This window comes from Lampris incognitus, chromosome 19 (assembly GCF_029633865.1).
Source record: "Lampris incognitus isolate fLamInc1 chromosome 19, fLamInc1.hap2, whole genome shotgun sequence".
NCBI lineage: Eukaryota > Metazoa > Chordata > Actinopteri > Lampriformes > Lampridae > Lampris > Lampris incognitus.
In genome coordinates, this window is record NC_079229.1 from 875,268 (window position 1) to 903,087 (window position 27,820).

Below are 27,820 nucleotides of genomic sequence, written 5' to 3' on the forward strand. Positions count from 1 at the left end.
TCTGGTGTTCGTGTTACCCAGTTCAGCTCTGGTGTTCATGTTACCCAGTTCAGCTCTGGTGTTCATGTTACCCAGTTCAGCTCTGGTGTTCATGTTACCCAGTTCAGCTCTGGTGTTCATGTTACCCAGTTCAGCTCTGGTGTTCATGTTTCCAGTTCAGCTCTGGTGTTCATGTTACCCAGTTCAGCTCTGGTGTTCATGTTTCCAGTTCAGCTCTGGTGTTCATGTTACCCAGTTCAGCTCTGGTGTTCATGTTTCCAGTTCAGCTCTGGTGTTCGTGTTACCCAGTTCAGCTCTGGTGTTCATGTTACCCAGTTCAGCTCTGGTGTTCATGTTACCCAGTTCAGCTCTGGTGTTCACGTTACCCAGTTCAGCTCTGGTGTTTATGTTACCCAGTTCAGCTCTGGTGTTCATATTACCCAGTTCAGCTCTGGTGTTCATATTACCCAGTTCAGCTCTGGTGTTCATATTACCCAGTTCAGCTCTGGTGTTCATATTACCCAGTTCAGCTCTGGTGTTCATGTTATCCAGTTCAGTGTTCATGTTACCCAGTTCAGTGTATTTACCAACTAATTCAAACAAAAATAATACAAACACCACTGCAAAAACCTGTCAAACAACTCCTCCCAAAATGTCAACATACCAGTTTTCTACAATCCATTTAAAAAGCACTATAACTGCGGGCGTCCATGTAGCGTAGCGGTCTGTTCCGTTGCCTACCAACATGGGGATCGCCAGTTCAAATCCCCGTGTCACCTCTGGCTTGGTCGGGCGTCCCTACAGACACAATTGGCCCTGTCTGCGGGTGGGTATGTGTGCTGGTCGCTGCACCAGCGCCTCCTCTGGTCGGTCGGGGCGCCTGTTCAGGGGGGAGGGGGAACTGGGGGGAATAGCGTGATCCTCACACGCTACGTCCCCCTGGTGAAACTCCTCACTGTCAGGTTAAAAGAAGCGGCTGGTGACTCCACGTGTATGGGAGGAGGCATGTGGAAGTCTGCAGCCCTCCCCGGATCGGCAGAGGGGGTGGGGCAGCAGCCGGGTTGGCTCGGAAGAGTGGGGTAATTGGCTGAATACAATTGGGGAGAAAAAGCAGGGGGGGGACCGAAAAGAAAAGAAAAAATAATGTTTCTCATGCAGTGGATCAGTGGAGGATGGACCAATTCTTTTAAAACTGAAGTTCCGTTGTATTGGACAGAGCAGCTGTTCCTCGGGATCAGCTGCTCTTACCTTATGTAAGTTATAGTGCTTTTTCAGTTTTTTTTCCTTTCTTTTTGAGTTTACCCCCCTTTTTTCTCCCCAACTGTACCTGGCCAATTACCCCACTCTTCTGAGCCATCCCGGTCGCTGCTCCACCCCCTCTGCCGATCCAGGGAGGGCTGCAGACTATCTCATGTCTCCTCTGATACATGTGGAGTCACCAGCCACTTCTTTTCACCTGGCAGGAGTTTTGCCAGGGGGACGTAGCACATGGGAGGATCACGCTATTCCCCCCTGGTTCCCTCCCACCTGAAAAGGCGCTCCGACCAACCAGAGAAGGCGCTAGTGCAGCAACCAGGACGCATACCCACATCCGGCTTCCCACCCGCAGACACGGCCAATAGTGTCCGTAGGGACGCCCGACCAAGCCGGTGATAATACGGGGATTCAAACTAGGATCCCTGTGTTGGTAGGCAACGGAATAGACTGCCATGCTACCGGGACACCCGAGAAATACATTCTTGATCTAACCTGTCTTACTACCATAAGACAGGTTAGAGGAGTTTTTTAACTTTTTATGCTGAAAATATTTCATCTATTACATAAATTTGATATGAATGGTCAAGGTTTTATTAATAATTGTAATGATCAGGCACACAGTCATCATGTGTGTTACTGCACACAGTCATGTGTGAAGTGTGTTGCTGCACACAGTCATGTGTGAAGTGGCACACAGTCATGTGTGATGCTGCACAGTCATGTGTGATGCAGTACAGTCATAATGTGTGATGCTGCACACAGTCATAATGTGTGATGCTGCACACAGTCATCATGTGTGATGCTGCACACAGTCATCATGTGTGATGCGGTAAAACAGGTGGGATCATTGCCAAAGGGTCCAGAAGCCCGCTCAGGGGTACATACTATTCCACAATAGGGTCCCACAGGCCTGGAGGAGGAGTCTGGGCCATCGTAGAGTTTCAGGAAGTTGTTTTGGCAGTCGCCGGGATCATCAATGCTGATGTGGGCAAACGTGACAGTCACCACACGTCCATTGGGGGCCCTGATGCCCCACTCACAGTGGGTGTTATTGGGATAGGTGCCGGGGTAGTTCGGACTGGCAACCGAGCCATCCTCTCCGTACAGCGTGCCCCCGCAACCTGTCGGAGGATGAGGTGAAGACGTTAGACATCAAACATGTTCATCGCTATTTAATCCTGTTCATGAGGACTGTCCCAATCTGTTGTAAAACCCTGTGCTGCAGCTGGCAGACCTTAACTAATCAGGATCAGCTATATGATGACATCCGGTCATAGTAGGTGGTCATGGCCCCGTTGTTCTCCACCCGGGAGTCTAACCTGAAGTGTTGCACTACCTGCTGCACAGGCTCATGTGGAGTCACCCAGCAGCTAAAACGTCTGCAGTGTGGAACCACATGTAACGTCTGTAATGCCGGTGTTTCACCAGGCATTTATAATGTCTGTAATGCCGGTGTTTCACCAGGCATTTATAATGTCTGGAATGTCGACGTTTCACCAGGCATTTATAATGTCTGTAATGCTGGCATTTCACCAGGCATTTATAATGTCTGTAATGCCGGTGTTTCACCAGGCATTTATAATGTCTGTAATGCTGGCGTTTCACCAGGCATTTATAATGTCAGTAATGTCGACGTTTCACCAGGCATTTATAATGTCTGTAATGCTGGCATTTCACCAGGCATTTATAATGTCTGTAATGCCGGTGTTTCACCAGGCATTTATAATGTCTGTAATGCCGGTGTTTCACCAGGCATTTATAATGTCTGTAATGCCAGCGTTTCACCAGGCATTTATAATGTTTGTAATGCCGGCATTTCGCCAGGCATTTATAATGTCTGTAATGCCGGTATTTCACCAGGCATTTATAATGTCTGTAATGCTGGCGTTTCACCAGGCATTTATAATGTCTGTAATGCTGGCATTTCACCAGGCATTTATAATGTCTGTAATGTCGACGTTTCACCAGGCATTTATAATGTCTGTAATGCTGGCGTTTCACCAGGCATTTATAATGTCTGTAATGCTGGCGTTTCACCAGGCATTTATAATGTCTGTAATGCCGGTGTTTCACCAGGCATTTATAATGTCTGTAATGCCAGCGTTTCACCAGGCATTTATAATGTCTGTAATGCTGGCGTTTCACCAGGCATTTATAATGTCTGTAATGCTGGCATTTCACCAGGCATTTATAATGTCTGTAATGTCGACGTTTCACCAGGCATTTATAATGTCTGTAATGCTGGCGTTTCACCAGGCATTTATAATGTCTGTAATGCTGGCGTTTCACCAGGCATTTATAATGTCTGTAATGCTGGCATTTCACCAGGCATTTATAATGTCTGTAATGCCAGCGTTTCACCAGGCATTTATAATGTCTGTAATGCTGGCGTTTCACCAGGCATTTATAATGTCTGTAATGCCGGTGTTTCACCAGGCATTTATAATGTCTGTAATGTCGACGTTTCACCAGGCATTTATAATGTCTGTAATGCTGGCATTTCACCAGGCATTTATAATGTCTGTAATGCCGGTGTTTCACCAGGCATTTAAAATGTCTGTAATGCTGGCGTTTCACCAGGCATTTATAATGTCAGTAATGTCGACGTTTCACCAGGCATTTATAATGTCTGTAATGCTGGCATTTCACCAGGCATTTATAATGTCTGTAATGCCGGTGTTTCACCAGGCATTTATAATGTCTGTAATGCCGGTGTTTCACCAGGCATTTATAATGTCTGTAATGCCAGCGTTTCACCAGGCATTTATAATGTTTGTAATGCCGGCATTTCGCCAGGCATTTATAATGTCTGTAATGCCGGTGTTTCACCAGGCAAAAGTAATACAGCTTCTTTAACACGACCAGTGTAATGATGGTTGGTTTTGTGAAAACCATCAGAGGAGAGCTGTGATTCAGATATATTCTGCTGTCATATTTTCGATCCAGACTCAGATCAGCAGATCCTCAATATCGAATGACTCGAGTACAAAAAACAAAAAACAAAATAAACTTAATGCGGACATCCCTATTATCTATGATATGTATTTATATGCATATTTTGATTTTGAGATACTTTAATGATCCCCATGGGGAAATTCCTCTCTGCATTTAACCCATCCTATCTGTGTACCTAGGAGCAGTGGGCAGCCGCCGTGCAGCGCCTGGGGACCAACTCCAGTTGGTGTTGCCATGCCTCGGTCAGGGGCAGACAAGAGCATTAACGCTAACATGCATGTCTTTCTGATGGTGGGGGAAATCGGAGCACCCGGAGAAAACCCCCACAGACAGGGGGAAAACATGCAAACTTCACACAGAGGACGACCTGGGATGACGCCCAAGATTGGAGAACACCGGGGTTCGAAGCTAGGACCTTCTTGCTGTGAGGCGACACTGCTAACCACTGTGCCACCATGCCGCGGTGATATGCATGTATGTATATGTATATGTATATGTATATGTGATAGCACAGTCATGTCAGCCTCACCCTGAGGAGAGGAGGTCCATGTGGCTTCGAAGCCATTGCGTGAGAGGGAGACGTCCGTCTTGAAGCGCAGGTGGAGCTGGCTGGCGAGGGGGAAGATGGGGCTGGGGAGGGTGCTGCCGCAGAACTTCCCTAAAAGTGGAGAGTCTGCCGTGCTGCCGTTACGCACCTGAGACACAGAGCAGACATGTAGGACCACATGTAGGAAGGACACATGTAGGAAGGACCACATGTAGGAAGGACCACATGGTGAACCTTGCACAGCAGATCCACACTGATCTGGTCTACACACAACATCTGACGTGTTATTGAAGAAGTGGCTTAATTAATGTGTGTGTGTGTGTGTGTGTGTGTGTGTGTGTGTGTGTGTGTGTTTACTAATTAGGCTCCAAGTAGTACCTGCTCATTTGACGTAGGATAAGGAGGAAAGGAAAACAGAGTAATGTGTGACATATACCTACTAGAAATGTATTCATAAGGGTTATTGATGTCACATAATAGGACCGAATAAATCATGATCATGATTTCAAATGCACACATACTTTATGTTCTGGGATTCTTTTGTAGTAGTACTGCCCTATCAACAATCTAGTTTACAAAAAAAAGAAAAGTGAAGTAGAGAATAACACACAGCTGTCGTGTTTTCAGTCGTAACAGGAAATCAGAACTCACACACTTTCAATTCAATTTAATTCAATTCAATTTACTGTCATTAAAAACAATGTGCAGGCACATGTTAAAAATGAAATGAGGGCTGTGGCTTCACCAAACCGTGCAAGACAGACACAGACAAACACAGCAAACACAGTATAAGATATACACACATGAAGACCAAAAGCTAAAAATAAGTTAAAAAAAGAGCTGGAGTACAAAATATTTAAAGATATCTACAGACATTCAGTGGGTGGCCAGGTTCAGGTGGGCAACAGCTTGGGGAAAGAAGCTGTTTTTGAGCCTGGTAGTGCGGGCTCTGAGGCTCCTGTAGCGCCTCCCAGAGCGCAGGGGGGAGAACAGTCCATGGTTGGGGTGGGTGGGATCTCTGCTGATGCTCAGACCCCTTCGAAGGCAGCGTTTGTGATAAATGTCTTTTATGGCTGGGAGCTGGGTACCGGTGATATGCTGGGCCACCTTGATGATCCGCTGCAGAGCTTTCTGGTCTACTGAGGTGTAGTTGCCGTACCACACTGAGATGCAGATGGTCAGGATGCTCTCTGTGGTGCAGTGGTAGAAGTTGGTGAGAATTTTGGGGGGTAGACGGGCGCTCCTCAGCCTCCTCAGGAAATGCAGGCGTTGTTGGGCCTTTTTCACAAGGGCCTGGGTGTTTAATGTCCACGAAAGGTCCTCGCTGATGTGGACTCCAAGGAATTTAAAGGTGGAAACACGCTCCACTTCCACCCCATTGATGTGTATGGGGGAGTGGCTGCAGCTTCTAGACCTCCTCAAGTCCACAATCAGCTCCTTTGTCTTCTGCACATTAAAGACAAGATAGTTGGTAGTACAACATGATGTGAGGTGCTGAATCTCGTCCCTGTAGGCCGTCTCGTCATTGTTGGTGATACGGCCAATGCTGTGGTGTCATCTGCAAACTTAACTATAAAATTTGAAGGGTGAGTTGGCAGGCAGTTGTGGGTAAAGAGGGAGAAAAGGAGGGGGCTCAGAACACAGCCTTGAGGGCACCTGGGCTGAGGGTCAGGGTGGAGGAGGTGTGGTCACCTAACCTAACAGACTGAGGTCTGTTGGGGTGGAAGTCCAGGATCCAGCTCCAGAGGGAGGGGTTGAAGCCAAGGGAGAGGAGTTTGGTGGTTAGTTTGGCGGGGATGATAGTGTTGAAGGCAGAGCTGTAATCTATAAACAGCATACGGATGTATGTGTTGTTAAGTTCAAGGTGGGTCAGAGCAACGTGCAGGGCAGTGGCAATGGCATCCTCAGTAGACCTTTTCGGACGGTAGGCGAACTGATGTGGGTCGAATGTGGGGGGTATAATGTTTTTGATGTGAGCCAGAACCAGTCTCTCAAAGCACTTCATGGCAATGGGGGTGAGTGCTGTGGGTCGGGAGTCATTCGGACATGTGGATGTTGGTTTCTTGGGGACAGGAATGATAGAGGTGGTCTTAAAGCATGCCGGGACTATAGATTGGGACAGTGAGAGGTTAAATATAGGTGTGAAGACCTCAGCCAGCTGGTTGGCACATTCCCGGAGGACCCGACCCGGTACGCCGTCCGGTCCGGCAGCCTTCCATGTGTTCACTCTGCGCAGTGATTCTCTGACCTCTGCGACTGATAAGAGTGAGCACCAATGGTTCAGTTTCCCATGACTTTTTTGTTATCTTAACTTCCATGATCACAACAAACTGTTTTATAAAGCAGCCACTGAAAAGATGTGTTTTAACACAGTACATGATGTTAAAGGACCACTATATGTCACATACTTTATATGAGCCACTCCACTTTCAAAAACTTTTGCAAACTATATTGTGTATTCATCCACTTGAAGGCACTGACTGTTATCACTGTGTTTGCCCACCATGCTGTCAACACGGTGACATGTTAGCATGCTACTAGCACACTGAAGGGACAGCTAGCCAGCGGAGGCACATGTTAGCATGCTGACTAGCTGACTAAAGGGAACGCTAGCCAGCAGAGGGCCCCCACTGGCTAGCGTTCCCTTCAGTCTGCCAGTCAGCATGCCAGCACATGTTAGCATGCTGACTAGCAGACTGAAGGAAACGCTAGACAGCAGAGGCACATATTACCATGCTGACTAATTGATTAAAGGGAATGCTAGCCAGCGGAGGCACATGTTAGTATGCTGACTATCAGACTGAAGGGAATGCTAGCCAGCGGAGGCACATGTTAGCATTTTGACTAGAAGACTGAAGAGAATGCTAGCCAGTGGAGGCACATGTTAGCATGCTGACTAGCAGACTGAAGGGACAGCTAGCCAGCCGAGGCACATGTTAGCATGCTGACTACTAGACTGATGTTCCTCCCAGAAACATCAGTCTAGCTGATGGTCCTCCTGGGGAAAGGTTGCCCGCACCGAGACCTGGCCATTACCATTGACAACACCGTGGTGACGCCAACTTGGACTGCGAGGAATCTGGGTGTGATCCTGGATGACCAACTGTCGCTTGCTGCAAACGTTGCATCGGTTGCTTGCTCCTGCAGATTTCTCCTCTATAACATCAGGAGGATTCGCCCATTCTTCACCAATGACACGACACAGGTGCTCATCCAGGCTCTGGTCATCACCCGGCTGGACTACAGCAACTCCCTCCTTGCTGGCGCCCCAGCGTTGGCCATCAGATCTCTGGAGTTTGTTCAGAAAGCTACAGCTCATTTGGTGTTCAACCACCCTAAGTTCTCCCACATTACTCCCCTTCTCATGTCCCTAAACTGGCTCCCAGTAGCTGCTCGCATCCAGTTTAAGACTCTGGTGCTAGCCTACAGGGCAGTGAAAGGAACAGCTCCTTCCTATCTCCAGGCCATGGTCAAGCCCTACACCCCCGCCTGACTACTTTGCTCTGCTGCCTCAGGACGCCTGGTTGACCTGTCGCTCAGACGCCCCTGCTGCCGATCGTGGCTCTTTTCTGTCCTAGCCCCACAATGGTGGAATGAACTCTCCACTGATGTAAGGACAGCAGAGTCACTGCCCATCTTTCGGTACAGGTTGAAAACTCACCTCTTCGAGAACTACTATTCTGTTACTTGTTCTTACCACTTATTGTATTCACTCATTAAAAAAGAAAAAATATTTCTTGCGCTTTTACTTTAGCACTGGTTTTGCTCTTAGATGCTTGTTTAGATGCACTTATGACCTCTAATGACTAGTAGTTCTCCTGATCTCCTACGTTAAATGATGCACTTATTGTAGGTCACTTTGGATTAAAGCATCGGCTAAATAACTGTAATGTAATGTAATGTAATGTAGACTGAAGCGAACACTAGCCAGTGGAGGCACATGTTAGCGTGCTGAATAGCTGAGTAAAGGGAACGCTAGCCAGTGGAGACACATATTAGCATGCTGACAAGCTGACTGAAAGAAATGCTAGAAAGCAGAGGCACATGTTAGCATGCTGACTAGCTGACTGAAGGGACAGCTGGCCAGCAGAGGCACATGTTAGCATGCTGACTAGCAGACTGAAGGGAACACTAGCCAGCGAAGGCACATGTTAGCATACTGACTAGCAGACTGAAGGGACAGCTAGCCAGCAGAGGCACACGTTAGCATGCTGCCTAGCTGACTGAAGGGAACACTAGCCAGCAGAGGCACATGTTAGCATGCTGACTAGCTGACTAAAGGGAACGCTAGCCAGAGGAGGCACGTGTTAGCATGCTGACTAGCTGACTGAAGGGAACGCTAGCCAGCGAAGGCACATGTTAACATGCTGACTAGCAGACTGAAGGGACAGCTAGCCACCAGAGGCACAAGTTAGCATGCTGACTAGCTGACTGAAGGCAACGCTAGCCAGCAGAGGCACATGTTAGTATGTTGAGACAAACTGCTGCATGCAAATACACAATGGAAATTTTAAGGCTCCACTGCAATGTTTCCACTTTTTTACTTTTTAGTTCATTTATTTTTTATTTGAGTCTGAGCTTACGTTGCTTTAGTCAGATTTCCATAACTTTCCCAAAACTTTTACAAAATCATAATGTTCCATAACTTTTATAGGGCCTGGACATTGTAATTTAAAATTCGCTGACAAACCTACTGAGGTTTTCCATGACCGTGTGAATCCTACTGTTAAATGTGGCTATCTTCCCACAAGTACAAACGCCCAAATGAACCTGCTTGTGAAACAACCATATGTTGAATAAAAGTGTGTGTCTGAGGAGTCCGCGGTGGCGTAGCGGTCTAAGCATCGGCTTTGTGTCAATGCAGTTGCCCACTGGGGACTGGGGTTCGCGCCCCGGTCTCGTCAGATCCGACTATGGCCGGACTCGATGAAGCAGCAATCATTGGTAACGCTGTCTTCGGGAGGGGGGCGGAGTCGGCTTGTGTTCGTCACGTGAATGCGTCTCTGTGTGTGTCGGAAAAAACAGTGGTTCGGCCTGGAGTCACCTTGTCACAAAAGTGGGGAGGCGTCTCCTTTGAGACTGCCGGCCGGAGAGATGCAGTTGGCGAACGCATGCAGTATGAGGGTGGGTGTTTGAATTAAAATAGGGATCGATTGGCCACTAAATTGGGAGAAATCAGAAATAAATTAAAAAAAATAAAATAAAGTGTGTGTCTGAGCGCCTGGCTCACCTCCAGGTAGTCGTAGGAGCAGGTGCTGTGGCTCTCCACATCGAAGTTGTTGAAGAAGAAGGAGATGGAGCTGCCCTGTGGGGCCTTCAGTACAATAGTACAGTCTATGTTATGAGGGTAGACGTTGGGCCAGCCGGGGCTCTTCAGGTATCCGTAGGGCTGCTCGTAGGTGCGACTGCAGCCTGCCAAACCAGAGGAGAGGAAAACATGGTGAGGGTGAGAACTGAGGGTGGAGACTGCCGAGGAAGAAGCCAAAAGCCACTTTTTAAATCCTCTTCATCGATTCTAACATTTCACATTGTGTACAAAAATGTGCATTGTGTAGCTTTTGTCATTTTCACTGTCTTTATTTAACACACGTATCCGAAACCACCCCACTGACGGACGGTCGGCATCTGCTCTAAAACATGCTCATGAATGAGAGTTCGTCAAGGAGGAAGGACAAAACGTCAGGAAAAAGTATTTTGCTGCATGAACTTTAATAGAAAAGTTTTTTTTAGACATCTAGTAAATCTACAAAGTGTATCGTTATGTGAACTGAAATGAAAAATAAATCATTGTAAAAATTAAATGAAGTACTGAATCCCTGGAAGAGAAGGTGAAAGCACAACTGTGACCAGTTTCCAAGTTGATCTCCTTCATAGCAGTTAGCAAGTCGTACGAACGAGATAAACCTAGAAAGTGGCTACAGTTGGTGACCCGTTTACCTACTTTACACAAGAGACAAAAGAGATCCGTTTCATGTTGACCGACCTCTCCCTAGTTTCTTCCAGTGTAAACTGGAATGTACTGTTATGTGGCTGTATGGGGTGTGAGTGTGTGTGTGTGTGTGTGGGGGGGGGGGGGGGTTAATGGCCTCCCATACAGATAAACAAGCCATCCACCCTGTGTGCCTACCTGCCACCTGATAGGTGAGGTTCAGGCCGTTGCCCGCCAGGAACGTGTCGGACCTGAAGTGCACATGCATGGTCCTGCCGTAGCTGTAGAAGTCAGGCACGTGGCTGTCTGAGCCGCAGAAGGTGTGGGACTGCCCGTAGTCCCCCTGAAAACACACAGGAGCTCAGACCACCAGTCCTCCTCAGAGGCAGTGTGGGGGAGGGTTGATGTGCTCCTCTTTAGGGTGCACTTCTAGAACAGACCTCATGTTGGAGGTCTCTGACTCATAAAGGGGGCTACGCTGTCAGCTGCAGCTCCACCTCAGGGAGTGGGCACAGCTTCTGCTGTCATTGTGATTTCCCCGCCACACTAGGGGCATGGTTCATGAAGTGTACTTCACCAAGTACAGTTTTGTACAGCCTATTCTATTCAGTTCACTTCACTTCAACTTACTGTCATTAAAACAATGTGCAGGCACATGTTAAAAAGGAAATGAGGGCTGTGCAAGACAGACACACACAAACACAGCAAACACAGTATAAGATATACTACACACATGAAGACCAGAAGCTAAAAATAAGTTACAAAAGAGCACGAGTACAAAAGTACTTAAATATCCACAAATAATATATAAATATAAATAATAATAACATATTACAAATAATAATAAAAATAATAAAATAAATAATAGTAATGAATAGTAATATTATTATTAAACATTAAATAATAATAATAATAATAACATCAGCCTAGTATGGTAAGGTGTAGTCGGGTAATAATAATAATAATAATAATAATAATTAATAATATCAGGAAACATGAAAGAAATAATAATAATAATAATAATAATAACATATGACCAACCAATGGCTCAAACATATGACCAACCAATGGCTCAAAACAGCTGGGCTGAAATCCCAAACAGAGGGCTTTATCATCGCTGCCCAAGACCAGGCCATCAAGACCAGGCCATCAAGACCAGTTACTACCGGAGCAGAATCCTCCAAGATGGCACAGACCCAGCGTGCAGGATATGTGGTCAATTCGAGGAAACCATTGAGCATATGGTGGCAGGGTACCCTGAGCTGGCCAGAACTGAATAACCTACAAAGACACAACAAGGCCACCACGTACCTGCACTGGAACATCTGCAAAGAATTCAACACCAACACAAAAGAAAAATGGTACAAGCACGAGCCCCAAACAGTAACAGAAAAAGACCACATCACAATCCTATGGGACATGCCAATACAGACAGATCGTGAGATAAAGGCCAACAGACCAGACATCATCATCAAGACCAAAAAAGAAAAAATGTGCCTACTCATCGACATGTCCATCCCGACAAAGGAGCACCTCAGTAAGAGTAACTGAAAAACTGTCCAAATATAAAGACCTCGAAATCCAGACTGAACGGATGTGGGGAATGAAAACCACAACAAGACCAGTAGTGATAGGAGCCCTGGGACTTGTAAAAACCACAACAAGACCAGTAGTGATAGGAGCCCTGGGACTTGTAAAAACCACAACAGTACCAGTAGTGATAGGAGCCCTGGGACTTGTAAAAACCACAACAGTACCAGTAGTGACAGGAGCCCTGGGACTTGTAAAAACCACAACAGTATCAGTAGTGACAGGAGCCCTGGGACTTGTAAAAACCACAACAGAACCAGTAGTGATAGGAGCCCTGGGACTTGTAAAAAAACGGATCCTGCCGGGTAACATCAGCATACAAGAAGTACAGAAGATGGCACTACTTGGAACATCTCACATCCTAAGAAAGGCGCTATCCATCACATAGACTTCTACCTCATCCTAACCCTAGACCCAAGGAATGGACCCGCCCGCTTATTATGTTGTATTATGGCATGATGTTAAAGGACATTTGTATAATGATAATATAATAATAATAATAATAATAATAATAATAATAATAATGATGATAATAATGATAATAACAATAATGATAATAATAATAATAACAACAATCATAATAATAACAATAATGATAGCAATAATAATAATATCAGGAAACATGAAATAAATAATAATTATAATAATTATAATAATATCAGGAAACATGAAATAAATAATAATAATAACAATAATAACAGCCTAGTATGATATGGCGTAGTCGGGTATAGCACGGTTTGGTTTACAATGATGTGCTGTGTGTATTGTGATGGTCCAGTGTAGTCCGGTACAGGGTGATGGACTAGTTTGGTCCGGATGGCTGAGGTACAACACAGGAACACACCACTAACAGACCCCTCCAGTGGTGTTGTCATGGCAGCATTCTCAGACTACATCCAGATCAATTAACTTTTTGTCTGTGTTGAAAAGAAATGTTGGATTTGGGGTTTTTGGATGCTGTTTGCCAGTCATCCTGCTTTAAAAATATATCAAGTAGTATGAAGGTAGACATGACCATGGTGCGGATATCGTATCATCTGAACTCGTGCTATGGGAGCAGGGAGCATGCTTTTGCCTCATCTGCTGCTTGTTGGTGCACACTAAACCAGCAGTTGCTAGAGATTTCTTAACATAGCATCAAAACTGACCAAAATCCACCTCAACCAATCTAGAAGTATGCACAAGAGAGATCATCAAAACAGAAAAGGGTCAGTATTAGCTTTGGAAATCTACTACTACTACTACTATTACTGCTACTACTACTACTACTACTTTCGGCTGCTCTCGTTAGGGGTCGCCAAAGCGGATCATCCGTCTCCATCTCTTCCTGTCCTCTGCATCTTCCACTGTCACACCAGCATGTCCTCCCTCACCACATCCATAAACCTCCTCTTTGGCCTTCCTCTTCCCCTCTTCCCTGGCAATATTAGCTTTGGAAATAGTTAAAACAAATGATCTTCCACCTGCATGTGTATTTGTACACTGCACTGCAGCAGGGTTGGGTGCAGAAGCTCCTACTTAGCCATGCCATTTCCGTCACCCCTTTAGAGGTCAAGACACGTCACATGAGCTTCAGTATCATTTTTTTTTAAAAATCATTCCCCTCCCCCTTTTTTCTCCCCAATTACACCCAGCTAATTACCCAACGCTTCCGAGCCGTCCCGGTCTCTGCTCCACCCCCTCTGCCGATCCGGAGAGGGCTGCAGACTACCACATATCTCCTCCGATACCTGTGGAGTCACCAGCTGCTTCTTTTCACCTGACAGTGAGGAGTTTCACCAGGGGGATGTAGTGCGTGGGAGGATCACACTATCCCCCCAGTTTCCCCTCCCCCCTGAAAAGGTGCCCCGGCCAACCAGAGGAGGCGCTATTGCAGCGACCAGGACTGATACCCACATCCGGCTTCCCACCTGCAGACACGGCCAATTGTGTCTGTAGGGACGCCCAACTAAGCCAGAGGTAACATGTGGATTCAAACCGGCGATCCCCGTGTTGGTAGGCCACGGAATAGAGCGCCACGACACCCGGATGCCCTATGAGATGCGGTATTCTGCCGCTGAACTCACCAAAGGCCAGTCCCTCATCTTCAGGAAGTTGGTGGAGCAGCTCTGGCTGGGCTGCAGGGAGAAGGTCTGGACAGAGACCAGGATGCTCTCCTGGGCCGGGGCGTCCAGGGTCCAGCGGCAGTTGGTGTTGGGGGGATAGGCGTTGGGGAAGAAGGGGGAGGTCAGGGTCAGCAGGGTGGACGTGACGTTCAGCGTTCCCCCACACAGCACTGTGGGAAACCATCAGACAGGGAGGTGAAGGTCACCATTAGTTTGTCGCCATCATTGTGTGTAACAGTGAGCTAACGGGGACAACATACCACACAGAGTACTGCACTTTTACTGTTAAGATACCACACAGAGTACTGCACTTTTCCTATTAACATACCACAGAGAGTACTGCACTTTTACTGTTACCATACCACATAGTGTACTGCACTTTTACTGTTAACATACCACACAGAGTACTGCACTTTTACTGTTAACATACCATACAGAGTACTGCACTTTTACTGTTAACATACCACACAGAGTACTGCACTTTTACTGTTACCATATCACACAGAGTACTGCACTTTTACTGTTAACATACTACACAGAGTACTGCACTTTTACTGTTAACATACTACAGAGTACTGCACTTTTACTGTTAACATACCACACAGAGTACTGCACTTTTACTGTTACCATATCACACAGAGTACTGCACTTTTACTGTTAACATACCACACAGAGTACTGCACTTTTACTGTTACCATATCACACAGAGTACTGCACTTTTACTGTTAACATACCACACAGAGTACTGCACTTTTACTGTTACCATATCACACAGAGTACTGCACTTTTACTGTTAACATACCACACAGAGTACTGCACTTTTACTGTTAACATACTACAGAGTACTGCACTTTTACTGTTAACATACCACACAGAGTACTGCACTTTTACTGTTAACATACCACACAGAGTACTGCACTTTTACTGTTAACATACCACACAGAGTACTGCACTTTTACTGTTAACATACCACACAGAGTACTGCACTTTTACTGTTAACATACCACACAGAGTACTGCACTTTTACTGTTAACATACCACACAGAGTACTGCACTTTTACTGTTAACATACCACACAGAGTACTGCACTTTTACTGTTACCATATCACACAGAGTACTGCACTTTTACTGTTAACATACCACACAGAGTACTGCACTTTTACTGTTAACATACTACAGAGTACTGCACTTTTACTGTTAACATACCACACAGAGTACTGCACTTTTACTGTTACCATATCACACAGAGTACTGCACTTTTACTGTTAACATACCACACAGAGTACTGCACTTTTACTGTTACCATATCACACAGAGTACTGCACTTTTACTGTTAACATACCACACAGAGTACTGCACTTTTACTGTTAACATACTACAGAGTACTGCACTTTTACTGTTAACATACCACACAGAGTACTGCACTTTTACTGTTACCATATCACACAGAGTACTGCACTTTTACTGTTACCATATCACACAGAGTACTGCACTTTTACTGTTAACATACTACAGAGTACTGCACTTTTACTGTTAACATACCACACAGAGTACTGCACTTTTACTGTTACCATATCACACAGAGTACTGCACTTTTACCGTTTTACCTTCTATACGGTTGTCATATAGCAGCAGAATTGAGAAAAGACAAGTTAGGCAGAGTAAAGCAGAGTAAAGCAGAGTAAAGCAGAGTAAAACAGAATAGAGTAAAATAGAGTAAAGCGGAATAGAGTAAAGCAGAATAAAACAGAATAGAGTAAAACAGAGTAAAGCAGAATAGAGTAAAGCAGAATAAAACAGAATAGAGTAAAACAGAGTAAAGCAGAATAGAGTAAAATAGAGTAAAGCGGCGGAATAGAGTAAAGCAGAATAAAACAGAATAGAGTAAAATAGAGTAAAGCGGAATAGAGTAAAATAGAGTAAAGCAGAATAAAACAGAATAGAGTAAAACAGAGTAAAGCAGAATAAAGCCGAGTAAACAGAGTAAAACAGAGCAATGCAAAATCACAGCAGGAAAGAAGAAGAAGAAAGAAAAAAAAAGAAAACCACAGAAGAAAAAACTCTTGAGTCTCTGAGGCTGTCTTACGGTCAACTGCCCGGTAGGTTGCGTTGAAGCCCCGTCTCTGCACAGAGCTGTCCGAGAGAAATCGCACAGTCAGGAAGTTCCCGGCCGACATGAAGGAGGCTGGGACCACGTTCCCACAGAACGTCCCCGCCAGGGGGGAGTTCACGTTGTCCCCGTCATAGATCTGAGAGACAGAGAGAGACAGAGACAGAGACAGAGACAGAGAGAGACAGAGACAGAGACAGAGAGAGACAGAGACAGAGACAGAGAGAGACAGACAGACAGAGAGAGACAGAGACGGAGACAGAGACAGAGAGAGACAGACAGACAGAGACAGAGAGAGACAGAGACGGAGACAGAGACAGAGAGAGACAGACAGACAGAGAGAGAGAGAGACAGAGACGGAGACAGAGAGAGACAGACAGACAGAGCGAGAGAGGTTTTTTTTTATTTTAAAAAGGTACATTTATTCAGATTACAGTCCAACAGCTGATACTCAAACACAATCCTCTCTTTATCATCCAGCTCGTACAAAAAAGTTTCAGGAAAAAAAGACCATTGAGTATCTAAACAAGTGTGTGTAAAAACAGAAATTCAAAATAAAATAGCCCAACATAAACACAAGTTCGCCTCGGGGTTTGCAGCAACACAACATCCTGCCCTTAGACCCTCGCATCGGATGAGGAACAACTCCCTAAAAAACCCTTTAACAGGGAAAAACAATAGCAAGGAACCTCAGGGAGAGCACCAGAGGAGGATCTCCCTCCCAAGACGCACAACGTGGAATGGGTGTTGTGTTTACACAATGTACATACCAAAGAAATAAAATGAAACAAAGCCAGTAACGCAGCCAGGACTTCCCCTCATTACACAAGTTAAAAAAAGAAAAGCATCTTCATCAACTCCCACTACGCACAATACCGCCCTCAGTTCTGGAAAAAAGGCCACTTCTGTGTAGAAGCTCTGCTCTGTAGGGTGATGGGCATGGTGGAAACCAGTTTCTGGAAAGTCCCGGAGAGCACCAGTGGTGGACATCCAGCCTGGCTCCATGAATCAGTGGCTCCTCCAGCAGCAGTAAGAGGAAGATCGCCCAGTGCAACACACTCATCGACCAGACTCGTCTTAAAGCATCATCAAGGAGTTTCCATTTCACTTTCTGTACCAGTTTCTTCAGTCTGAAGATTTCCTGGCCAGGAAATATGTTTACTTCCAAATCTCCTGTGTTTCATAAAACATCTGACTGAGTCAACAAAAAGCTGCAAGTCTGGACAGTAATTTTCCACCTTGACCGCCCTCAAACCCTTGGTGACCTGTAAAAACTTTTCAGGAAAGCATGGCTCCCTTCAGTGTCCAGCTGTGTACAAGCAGTGGACACTAACTCACAGTCACTTTCTTCTGTGTCCTCCTCAGATGAAGAGGAGGATGGCTTCTTACCTTTTGAAACCCTCTTTGCTTTTAAATTGTCCTGTCTACCCTCTGTGGGCTTCCTTTTAATAGACTTTTTTCATTTTACTTCATCATCCGACAGCATCTCTCCCTCTTCCTCAAGTACAGACTCCGCCACTCTAACAGCAGTCTGCTGTATTTTCTTCTTCTGACCACAATTCAGATCTCGCCCAGCCAGTTTGCTACACTCCCCGTTCTCACTGTTTTCATTTCCATCAGCTTCCACCTGTTCAAGTTCTGTCACCTTCTCAGTGTGATCACCCTTTTTAACCTGCTCAACCTGCCCACCTTCCTCTCCTGCCTACTCAGTCCGCCCGTCGTCCTTGTGTTCTCCAGCCTCGGTCTCTGTCGGTTCCACAACCTGGTCTGTTTCTCCTGCCTCTCGCTCCCCGGCCTCCTCTCTGCTCTGTGCCGACTCAGCAGCGCCGTCTCCAGCCGGAGATGCGCCGCTCATGGCAGCATCAGGAGACGAAGGCGGCCCTTGAGGATCAGACCTACCCTCACTCCTGTCGGGACAAGATCTTATTAAATGCCCCTCAGACCCACAGCTGAAACATTTCATCATGCCGGAAGTAACAAACACAATGTAGTCAAAACCATCGATCCTGAATGTTAAGCTTCAGATCCAAATCCTCCACATTGTCTCTCAGAATCATGAAGCCTCATCTCCTATGGGACACAACGTGTCTCAAGTGAGGAGACTGGCAACCCGAAGAGACCATACTGTAGACACAAAGACTATATTATGATACTGTGGACACAAAGCTGTCCGTATCTTGCAAGCTCCTTCTCCAAAGCGGCATTCCTCATGAACGGGGGAGCATTAGAAATGGTGAGTCTTGTGGCAGCATGAACCAGCGGCAGAACGGGAGTCGATGTGTCCTTCATCACCACACCGCTGTCCACCTCCTGGTTGGCTTTATCCACACTATCGATACACATGACCACAGCACTGTTCATCCTGGATGCTGATTTGATGCTTCCATATCCTACGTGTTCACCTACCATGAGGCAGCACTCCTCCACCGAGCACGTGACCACCGGAGCCGCTTTAATCGCATGCCAGTGTGTCAACTTTTCAAACGCTGCCCCTCCACCTCCCACAGTGGCCATATTGCCCTGCTGAGGGCGGTAGCACCGCTACCAAAAAAAACAACTCCACTCAGACCTGTCACCGAAAAAAACTAACTAAAAGACAACAAAAAAGCACATGAAAAAGGACAAGACGGATAGAAAAATCGAAGAAAACAAAGCTTGAGAGAGAGCGAGAGAGAGAGGTGGTTGTGGGAGGAAGGGGTGAAGAGGGAGAGGTGTGAAAGAGAGAAGGTGAGAGAGGGACAGTGACAGACAGGTTTCTAGTGCAGTTTTGCACAAAATAAAAGCCCCCCCCCTTTTCTCTTCAGTTGTACTTGTCCAATTACCCCACTCTTCCGAGCCGTCCCGGTCTCTGCTCCACCCCCTCTGCTGATCCGGGGAGGGCTGCACACTACCACATGTCTCCTCTGATACAAGTGGAGTCGCCAGCTGCTGCTTTTCACCTGACAGTGAGGAGTTTCACCAAGGGGACGCAGCATGTGGGAGGATCACGCTATTCCCCCAGTCCCCCCCCCCCGAACAGGCACCCTGACAGACCAGAGGAGGCGCTAGTGCAGCGACCAGGACACACACCCACATCCGGCTTCCCACCTGCAGACACGGCCAATTGTGTCTGTAGGGACGCCCAACCAAGCCGGAGGGAACACGGGGATTCGAACCAGCGATTCCCATGTTGGTATAGAAGCAACTTAAAAAAGTCAACAAAACACAGCTGTGAATGGTGTGTGTTTCCATGGAGTGATGATGTCATGTGACTAAAGCTGGGCTTTGTCCTCTCACGATAGTCTCCACACCTGATCAGTGTTGGCATGGTGACTTGTATTGCACGCACCGCAGTAGCCGTGGTAGTGTTTAATCAAAGACGATGAGGGCATGTGATGCAAGCAGCGATAGAAAGGCAAACCCGATACCCCGCAGCAGCCACATATCAGGGGTTTATGGGAGGTCTTTTTTCTGCATTGGTTTTACAAGAGGTCCTGTGGATCCTGAAGTTCAGAATGACCCGCTTAACGTTTGATGAGTAATGCAGCAGTAGGGCCCTCATGGTGACTGCGTATCATGCCCAGGAGCCGGCTCCAACCAGAAGCTCATAGCCATCACTCTTCATGAGGCACCATGTCCCACAGCCTGTTATTCACAAGCCCCCATCATCTGAGAAATGTCCCATTTGTCCAGACTGTTATCCTGAAAACAAATCCCCACTGCCCTGAATATACTACGTACTGTCCACTGTGAATCACTGATCTGAACTCGCCACAGATAAATAACGTTGATAGTTTTGGTGAAGTAGAGACGACGTTCTCACAAGTGCTTTTAATGTTACACCTCCTCCATCCATCCATCTATCTTCCATCCATCCAGTATCCAAACCGCTTATCCTGCTCTCAGGGTCACAAGGATGCTGGAGCCTATCCCAGCAGTCACTGGGTTGGAGGCGGTGAGACACCCTGGACAGACTGCCAGGCCATCACAGGGCCCACACACACACACCTAGGGACAATTAAGTCTGTCCGAGTCACCTGACCTACATGTCTTTGGACTGTGGGAGGAAACCAGAGCACCTGGAGGAAACCCACGCAGACACGAGGAGAACATGCAAACTCCACACAGAGGACGACCCGGGACCACCCCCAAGGTTGGACTACCCCGGGGCTCGAACCCAGGACCTTCTTGCCACCGTGCCGCCCTGTTACACCTCCTATTCATGTGAATTCGTGGTAAGCAGCAGCTCCATGTTTGCACATCAACAGACACTAACACATCATGTGTATTTTCAGAACAACGGGCCTTCGGAGCAGTGGGCTTTTGTTTTCAGGATGAAGGGCTGTGGGTCCAACGGGACATTTTCTGGACTATTGGGGTTTCAGAGCAAAGGGCCGCCCCCGTTTAGGTGTGGCTACCTTGACTTAAATGCAAAAAGTAAAAAATGTGTTTCCATTTCAATTTTGTGGAATACTGCTTCGTCGACTCGTCTGAAAAGTGTACCTCGTGAGTGCGTAGCCATTTCTGTGATAACTGAGTTTTAGATATTCCTGCGTTGCCATTAGTCCTTCTTTTAGCTCACGAGTCCAAATTGCCCATTAAGCAGGTTAACGGAGCCCACAAGCGAGTGTTTATGAAACACGTGGTTCCAGCTCCTCACACATGACCACTATGATAAATAAGCCGCACTGTTTCCTGTCTGACGAGCCTCATCACCGACAGCACATCCTGTGAGCCAAACGTCACGGCTCTCATTCAGAACTAGAATATGTCACCTGTCCTACTGATGCGTCTTGAGACTACGTCTACCACGTCTACTAATACAATACTAAGATGTCGTGAGGTGCCTACCCGGACGCCTGTCTTTTTAGATCTGGCCCATCTGAGTTCGTTATGGAGCAGCCCTGCCACATAGCGTCTTATCCCTCACCTTGACGTAGTCGTAGCGGCAGGAGCCGGTGGAGGAGCCCTCCAAGTCAAAAAAGGTGAAGCTCAGGTTGATGGCCTTGTTGACAGGCATCTCAACGGTCCACAGGCAGTCCATCTTTGGCTCATATTTGCCATCCAGGTTGGGGTCCGGGGAGCCAAACATGCCCATGGGCATGGAAAGGTAGCCCCCGCAACCCTGCGCCGGACCTGCAATGCAGCAGTAAAGTAATCAGTCTCCACTTACACTGCCCTTTCTGGATGTAAGGAAACTGGTAGGAAGTGCCAGGGATGGTGTATATTCTCATGTGTATATACTACATAAGAATATACACCGTCTCTGATGTGTGTATTCTCAACAGAACACATCACTGACGTCACATCCTGTGAGCCAAACACACACACACACACACACACACACACACACACGAGGCCTCTGGATTCCACCTTGTTTTCCTCATTAACCTGCAGGGGGCAGTCATGCATCACCATCATCGTCACAGGGGCTACTTTTGGAGTTTTATGTAATATTTGCCAAAAAAACCAGCAATAAATTGTCAATAAAAACAGAAATACAAAAATACAGAAAACTCTTGTCAAGAGAAACTATAACACCGCCAGAGGCCATAAAACAGTATGGCAAAGCAGCACAGCAGATGTGACACCAAGTCTTTGTGTCTACAGTATTATAATATAGTCTTTGTGTCTACAGTATTATAATATAGCCTTTGTGTCTACAGTATTATAATATAGTCTTTGTGTCTACAGTATTATAATATAGTCTTTGTGTCTACAGTATTATAATATAGTCTTTGTGTCTACAGTATTATATAGTCTTTGTGTCTACAGTGTTATAATATAGTCTTTGTGTCTACAGTATTATAATATAGTCTTTGTGTCTACAGTATTATATAGTCTTTGTGTCTACAGTATTATAATATAGTCTTTGTGTCTACAGTATTATATAGTCTTTGTGTCTACAGTATTATAATATAGTCTTTGTGTCTACAGTATTATATAGTCTTTGTGTCTACAGTATTATAATATAATCTTTGTGTCTACAGTATTATATAGTCTTTGTGTCTACAGTATTATATAGTCTTTGTGTCTACAGTGTTATAATATAGTCTTTGTGTCTACAGTATTATAATATAGTCTTTGTGTCTACAGTATTATATAGTCTTTGTGTCTACAGTATTATAATATAGTCTTTGTGTCTACAGTATTATAATATAGTCTTTGTGTCTACAGTATTATAATATAGCCTTTGTGTCTACAGTATTATAATATAGTCTTTGTGTCTACAGTATTATAATATAGTCTTTGTGTCTACAGTATTATATAGTCTTTGTGTCTACAGTGTTATAATATAGTCTTTGTGTCTACAGTATTATATAGTCTTTGTGTCTACAGTATTATAATATAGTCTTTGTGTCTACAGTATTATATAGTCTTTGTGTCTACAGTGTTATAATATAGTCTTTGTGTCTACAGTATTATAATATAGTCTTTGTGTCTACAGTATTAGATAGTCTTAGTGTCTACAGTATTATAATATAGCCGTTGTGTCTACAGTATTATATAGTCTTTGTGTCTACAGTGTTATGTAGTCTTAGTGTCTACAGTGTTATGTAGTCTTTGTGTCTACAGTGTTATGTAGTCTTTGTGTCTACAGTATTATATAGTCTTTGTGTCTACAGTATTAGATAATCTTTGTGTCTACAGTGTTATGTAGTCTTTGTGTGTACAGTGTTATATAGTCTTTGTGTCTACAGTGTTATATAGTCTTTGTGTCTACAGTGTTATATAGTCTTTGTGTCTACAGTATTAGATAATCTTTGTGTCTACAGTGTTATGTAGTCTTTGTGTGTACAGTGTTATATAGTCTTTGTGTCTACAGTATTATATAGTCTTTGTGTCTACAGTATTATAATATAGTCTTTGTGTCTACAGTATTATATAGTCTTTGTGTCTACAGTGTTATAATATAGTCTTTGTGTCTACAGTATTATAATATAGTCTTTGTGTCTACAGTATTATAATGTAGCCTTTGTGTCTACAGTATTATAATATAGTCTTTGTGTCTACAGTATTATAATATAGTCTTTGTGTCTACAGTGTTATAATATAGTCTTTGTGTCTACAGTGTTATAATATAGTCTTTGTGTCTACAGTATTATAATATAGCCTTTGTGTCTACAGTATTATAATATAGTCTTTGTGTCTACAGTATTATAATATAGTCTTTGTGTCTACAGTATTAGATAGTCTTAGTGTCTACAGTATTATAATATAGCCGTTGTGTCTACAGTATTATATAGTCTTTGTGTCTACAGTATTATATAGTCTTAGTGTCTACAGTGTTATGTAGTCTTTGTGTCTACAGTATTATATAGTCTTTGTGTCTACAGTATTAGATAATCTTTGTGTCTACAGTGTTATGTAGTCTTTGTGTGTACAGTGTTATATAGTCTTTGTGTCTACAGTGTTATATAGTCTTTGTGTCTACAGTATTAGATAATCTTTGTGTCTACAGTGTTATGTAGTCTTTGTGTGTACAGTGTTATATAGTCTTTGTGTCTACAGTGTTATATAGTCTTTGTGTCTACAGTGTTATAATATAGTCTTTGTGTCTACAGTATTATATAGTCTTTGTGTCTACAGTGTTATATAGTCTTTATGTCTACAGTGTTATATAGTCTTTGTGTCTACAGTATTAGATAATCTTTGTGTCTACAGTGTTATGTAGTCTTTGTGTGTACAGTGTTATATAGTCTTTGTGTCTACAGTATTATATAGTCTTTGTGTCTACAGTATTAGATCATCTTAGTGTCTACAGTGTTATATAGTCTTTGTGTCTACAGTGTTATATAGTCTTAGTGTCTACAGTGTTATATAGTCTTTGTGTCTACAGTATTATATAGTCTTTGTGTCTACAGTATTAGATCATCTTAGTGTCTACAGTGTTATATAGTCTTTGTGTCTACAGTGTTATATAGTCTTTGTGTCTACAGTATTAGATAATCTTAGTGTCTACAGTGTTATATAGTCTTTGTGTCTACAGTATTAGATAATCTTAGTGTCTACAGTGTTATATAATCTTTGTGTCTACAGTATTATATAGTCTTTGTGTCTACAGTGTTATGTAGTCTTTGTGTCTACAGTATTATATAGTCTTTGTGTCTACAGTGTTATATAGTCTTTGTGTCTACAGTATTATATAGTCTTTGTGTCTACAGTGTTATGTAGTCTTTGTGTCTACAGTATTATATAGTCTTTGTGTCTACAGTGTTATATAGTCTTTGTGTCTACAGTGTTATATAGTCTTTGTGTCTACAGTATTAGATAATCTTTGTGTCTACAGTGTTATATAGTCTTTGTGTCTACAGTATTAGATAATCTTAGTGTCTACAGTGTTATATAGTCTTTGTGTCTACAGTATTAGATAATCTTAGTGTCTACAGTGTTATATAGTCTTTGTGTGTACAGTGTTATATAGTCTTTATGTCTACAGTGTTATATAGTCTTTGTGTTTACAGTATTAGATAATCTTAGTGTCTACAGTGTTATATAGTCTTTGTGTGTACAGTGTTATATAGTCTTTGTGTCTACAGTATTATATAGTCTTTGTGTGTACAGTGTTATATAGTCTTTGTGTCTACAGTGTTATGTAGTCTTTGTGTCTACAGTGTTATATAGTCTTTGTGTCTACAGTATTATATAGTCTTTGTGTGTACAGTGTTATATAGTCTTTGTGTCTACAGTATTAGATAATCTTAGTGTCTACAGTGTTATATAGTCTTTGTGTGTACAGTGTTATATAGTCTTTGTGTCTACAGTATTATATAGTCTTTGTGTCTACAGTGTTATGTAGTCTTTGTGTCTACAGTATTACATAGTCTTTGTGTCTACAGTGTTATTCTAGTCTTTGTGTCTACAGTATTATATATTCTTTGTGTCTACAGTGTTATGTAGTCTTTGTGTCTACAGTATTATATAGTCTTTGTGTCTACAGTATTATATATTCTTTGTGTCTACAGTGTTATATAGTCTTTGTGTCTACAGTATTATATAGTCTTAGTGTCTACAGTGTTATATAGTCTTTGTGTCTACAGTGTTATACTATAGTCTTTGTGTCTACAGTATTATATAGTCTTTGTGTCTACAGTATTATTCTAGTCTTTGTGTCTACAGTGTTATGTAGTCTTTGTGTGTACAGTATTAGATAATCTTAGTGTCTACAGTGTTATACAGTCTTTGTGTGTACAGTGTTATATAATCTTTGTGTCTACAGTATTATATAGTCTTTGTGTCTACAGTGTTATGTAGTCTTTGTGTCTACAGTATTATATAGTCTTTGTGTCTACAGTGTTATATAGTCTTTGTGTCTACAGTGTTATATAGTCTTTGTGTCTACAGTATTAGATAATCTTAGTGTCTACAGTGTTATATAGTCTTTGTGTGTACAGTATTATATAGTCTTTATGTCTACAGTGTTATATAGTCTTTGTGTTTACAGTATTAGATAATCTTAGTGTCTACAGTGTTATATAGTCTTTGTGTGTACAGTGTTATATAGTCTTTGTGTCTACAGTGTTATATAGTCTTTGTGTCTACAGTATTATATAGTCTTTGTGTCTACAGTGTTATGTAGTCTTTGTGTCTACAGTATTAGATAGTCTTTGTGTCTACAGTATTATTCTAGTCTTTGTGTCTACAGTGTTATATAGTCTTTGTGTCTACAGTATTAGATAGTCTTTGTGTCCACAGTGTTATACTATAGTCTTTGTGTCTACAGTATTATATAGTCTTTGTGTCTACAGTGTTATATAGTCTTTGTGTCTACAGTATTATTCTAGTCTTTGTGTCTACAGTATTATATAGTCTTTGTGTGTACAGTGTTATATAGTCTTTGTGTCTACAGTATTATATAGTCTTTGTGTCTACAGTGTTATGTAGTCTTTGTGTCTACAGTATTATAGTCTTTGTGTCTACAGTGTTATGTAGTCTTTGTATCTACAGTATTATATAGTCTTTGTGTCTACAGTGTTATGTAGTCTTTGTATCTACAGTATTATATAGTCTTTGTGTCTACAGTGTTATGTAGTCTTTGTGTCTACAGTATTATATAGTCTTTGTGTCTACAGTGTTATGTAGTCTTTGTGTCTACAGTATTATATAGTCTTTGTGTCTACAGTGTTATATAGTCTTTGTGTCTACAGTGTTATATAGTCTTTGTGTCTACAGTATTAGATAATCTTAGTGTCTACAGTGTTATATAGTCTTTGTGTGTACAGTGTTATATAGTCTTTGTGTCTACAGTGTTATATAGTCTTTGTGTCTACAGTGTTATGTAGTCTTTGTGTCTACAGTATTAGACAGTCTTAGTGTCTACAGTATTATTCTAGTCTTTGTGTCTACAGTGTTATATAGTCTTTGTGTCTACAGTGTTATACTATAGTCTTTGTGTCTACAGTATTATATAGTCTTTGTGTCTACAGTATTATTCCAGTCTTTGTGTCTACAGTATTATATAGGCTTTGTGTGTACAGTGTTATATAGTCTTTGTGTCTACAGTATTATATAGTCTTTGTGTCTACAGTATTATGTAGTCTCTGTGTCTACAGTATTATATAGTCTTTGTGTCTACAGTGTTATGTAGTCTTTGTGTCTACAGTATTATATAGTCTTTGTGTCTACAGTGTTATATAGTCTTTGTGTCTACAGTATTATATAGTCTTTGTGTCTACAGTGTTATGTAGTCTTTGTGTCTACAGTATTATATAGTCTTTGTGTCTACAGTGTTATGTAGTCTTTGTGTCTACAGTATTAGATAGTCTTTGTGTCTACAGTATTATTCTAGTCTTTGTGTCTACAGTGTTATATAGTCTTTGTGTCTACAGTATTAGATAGTCTTTGTGTCCACAGTGTTATACTATAGTCTTTGTGTCTACAGTATTATATAGTCTTTGTGTCTACAGTGTTATATAGTCTTTGTGTCTACAGTATTATTCTAGTCTTTGTGTCTACAGTATTATATAGTCTTTGTGTGTACAGTGTTATATAGTCTTTGTGTCTACAGTATTATATAGTCTTTGTGTCTACAGTGTTATGTAGTCTTTGTGTCTACAGTATTATAGTCTTTGTGTCTACAGTGTTATGTAGTCTTTGTATCTACAGTATTATATAGTCTTTGTGTCTACAGTGTTATGTAGTCTTTGTATCTACAGTATTATATAGTCTTTGTGTCTACAGTGTTATGTAGTCTTTGTGTCTACAGTATTATATAGTCTTTGTGTCTACAGTGTTATGTAGTCTTTGTGTCTACAGTATTATATAGTCTTTGTGTCTACAGTGTTATATAGTCTTTGTGTCTACAGTGTTATATAGTCTTTGTGTCTACAGTATTAGATAATCTTAGTGTCTACAGTGTTATATAGTCT

The 27,820-nt window shown here is 43.2% G+C and overlaps 1 protein-coding gene across 1 annotated transcript in view; it reads right to left on the bottom strand.

Moving 5' to 3' along the window:
- The window catches only part of cubn (cubilin (intrinsic factor-cobalamin receptor)), a 217,937-nt gene that overhangs the window by 1,813 nt on the left and 188,304 nt on the right, over positions 1-27,820 (bottom strand). Inside the window, exons 59-65 of the mRNA XM_056299826.1 lie at positions 21,382-21,587; positions 16,449-16,611; positions 14,324-14,532; positions 10,866-11,010; positions 9,969-10,150; positions 4,721-4,886; positions 2,122-2,357 (exon numbers count right to left, since the gene is read on the bottom strand). Of these exons, the coding sequence (XP_056155801.1) occupies positions 2,122-2,357; positions 4,721-4,886; positions 9,969-10,150; positions 10,866-11,010; positions 14,324-14,532; positions 16,449-16,611; positions 21,382-21,587 (1,307 nt within the window). The remainder of the gene's footprint in view (positions 1-2,121; positions 2,358-4,720; positions 4,887-9,968; positions 10,151-10,865; positions 11,011-14,323; positions 14,533-16,448; positions 16,612-21,381; positions 21,588-27,820) is intronic.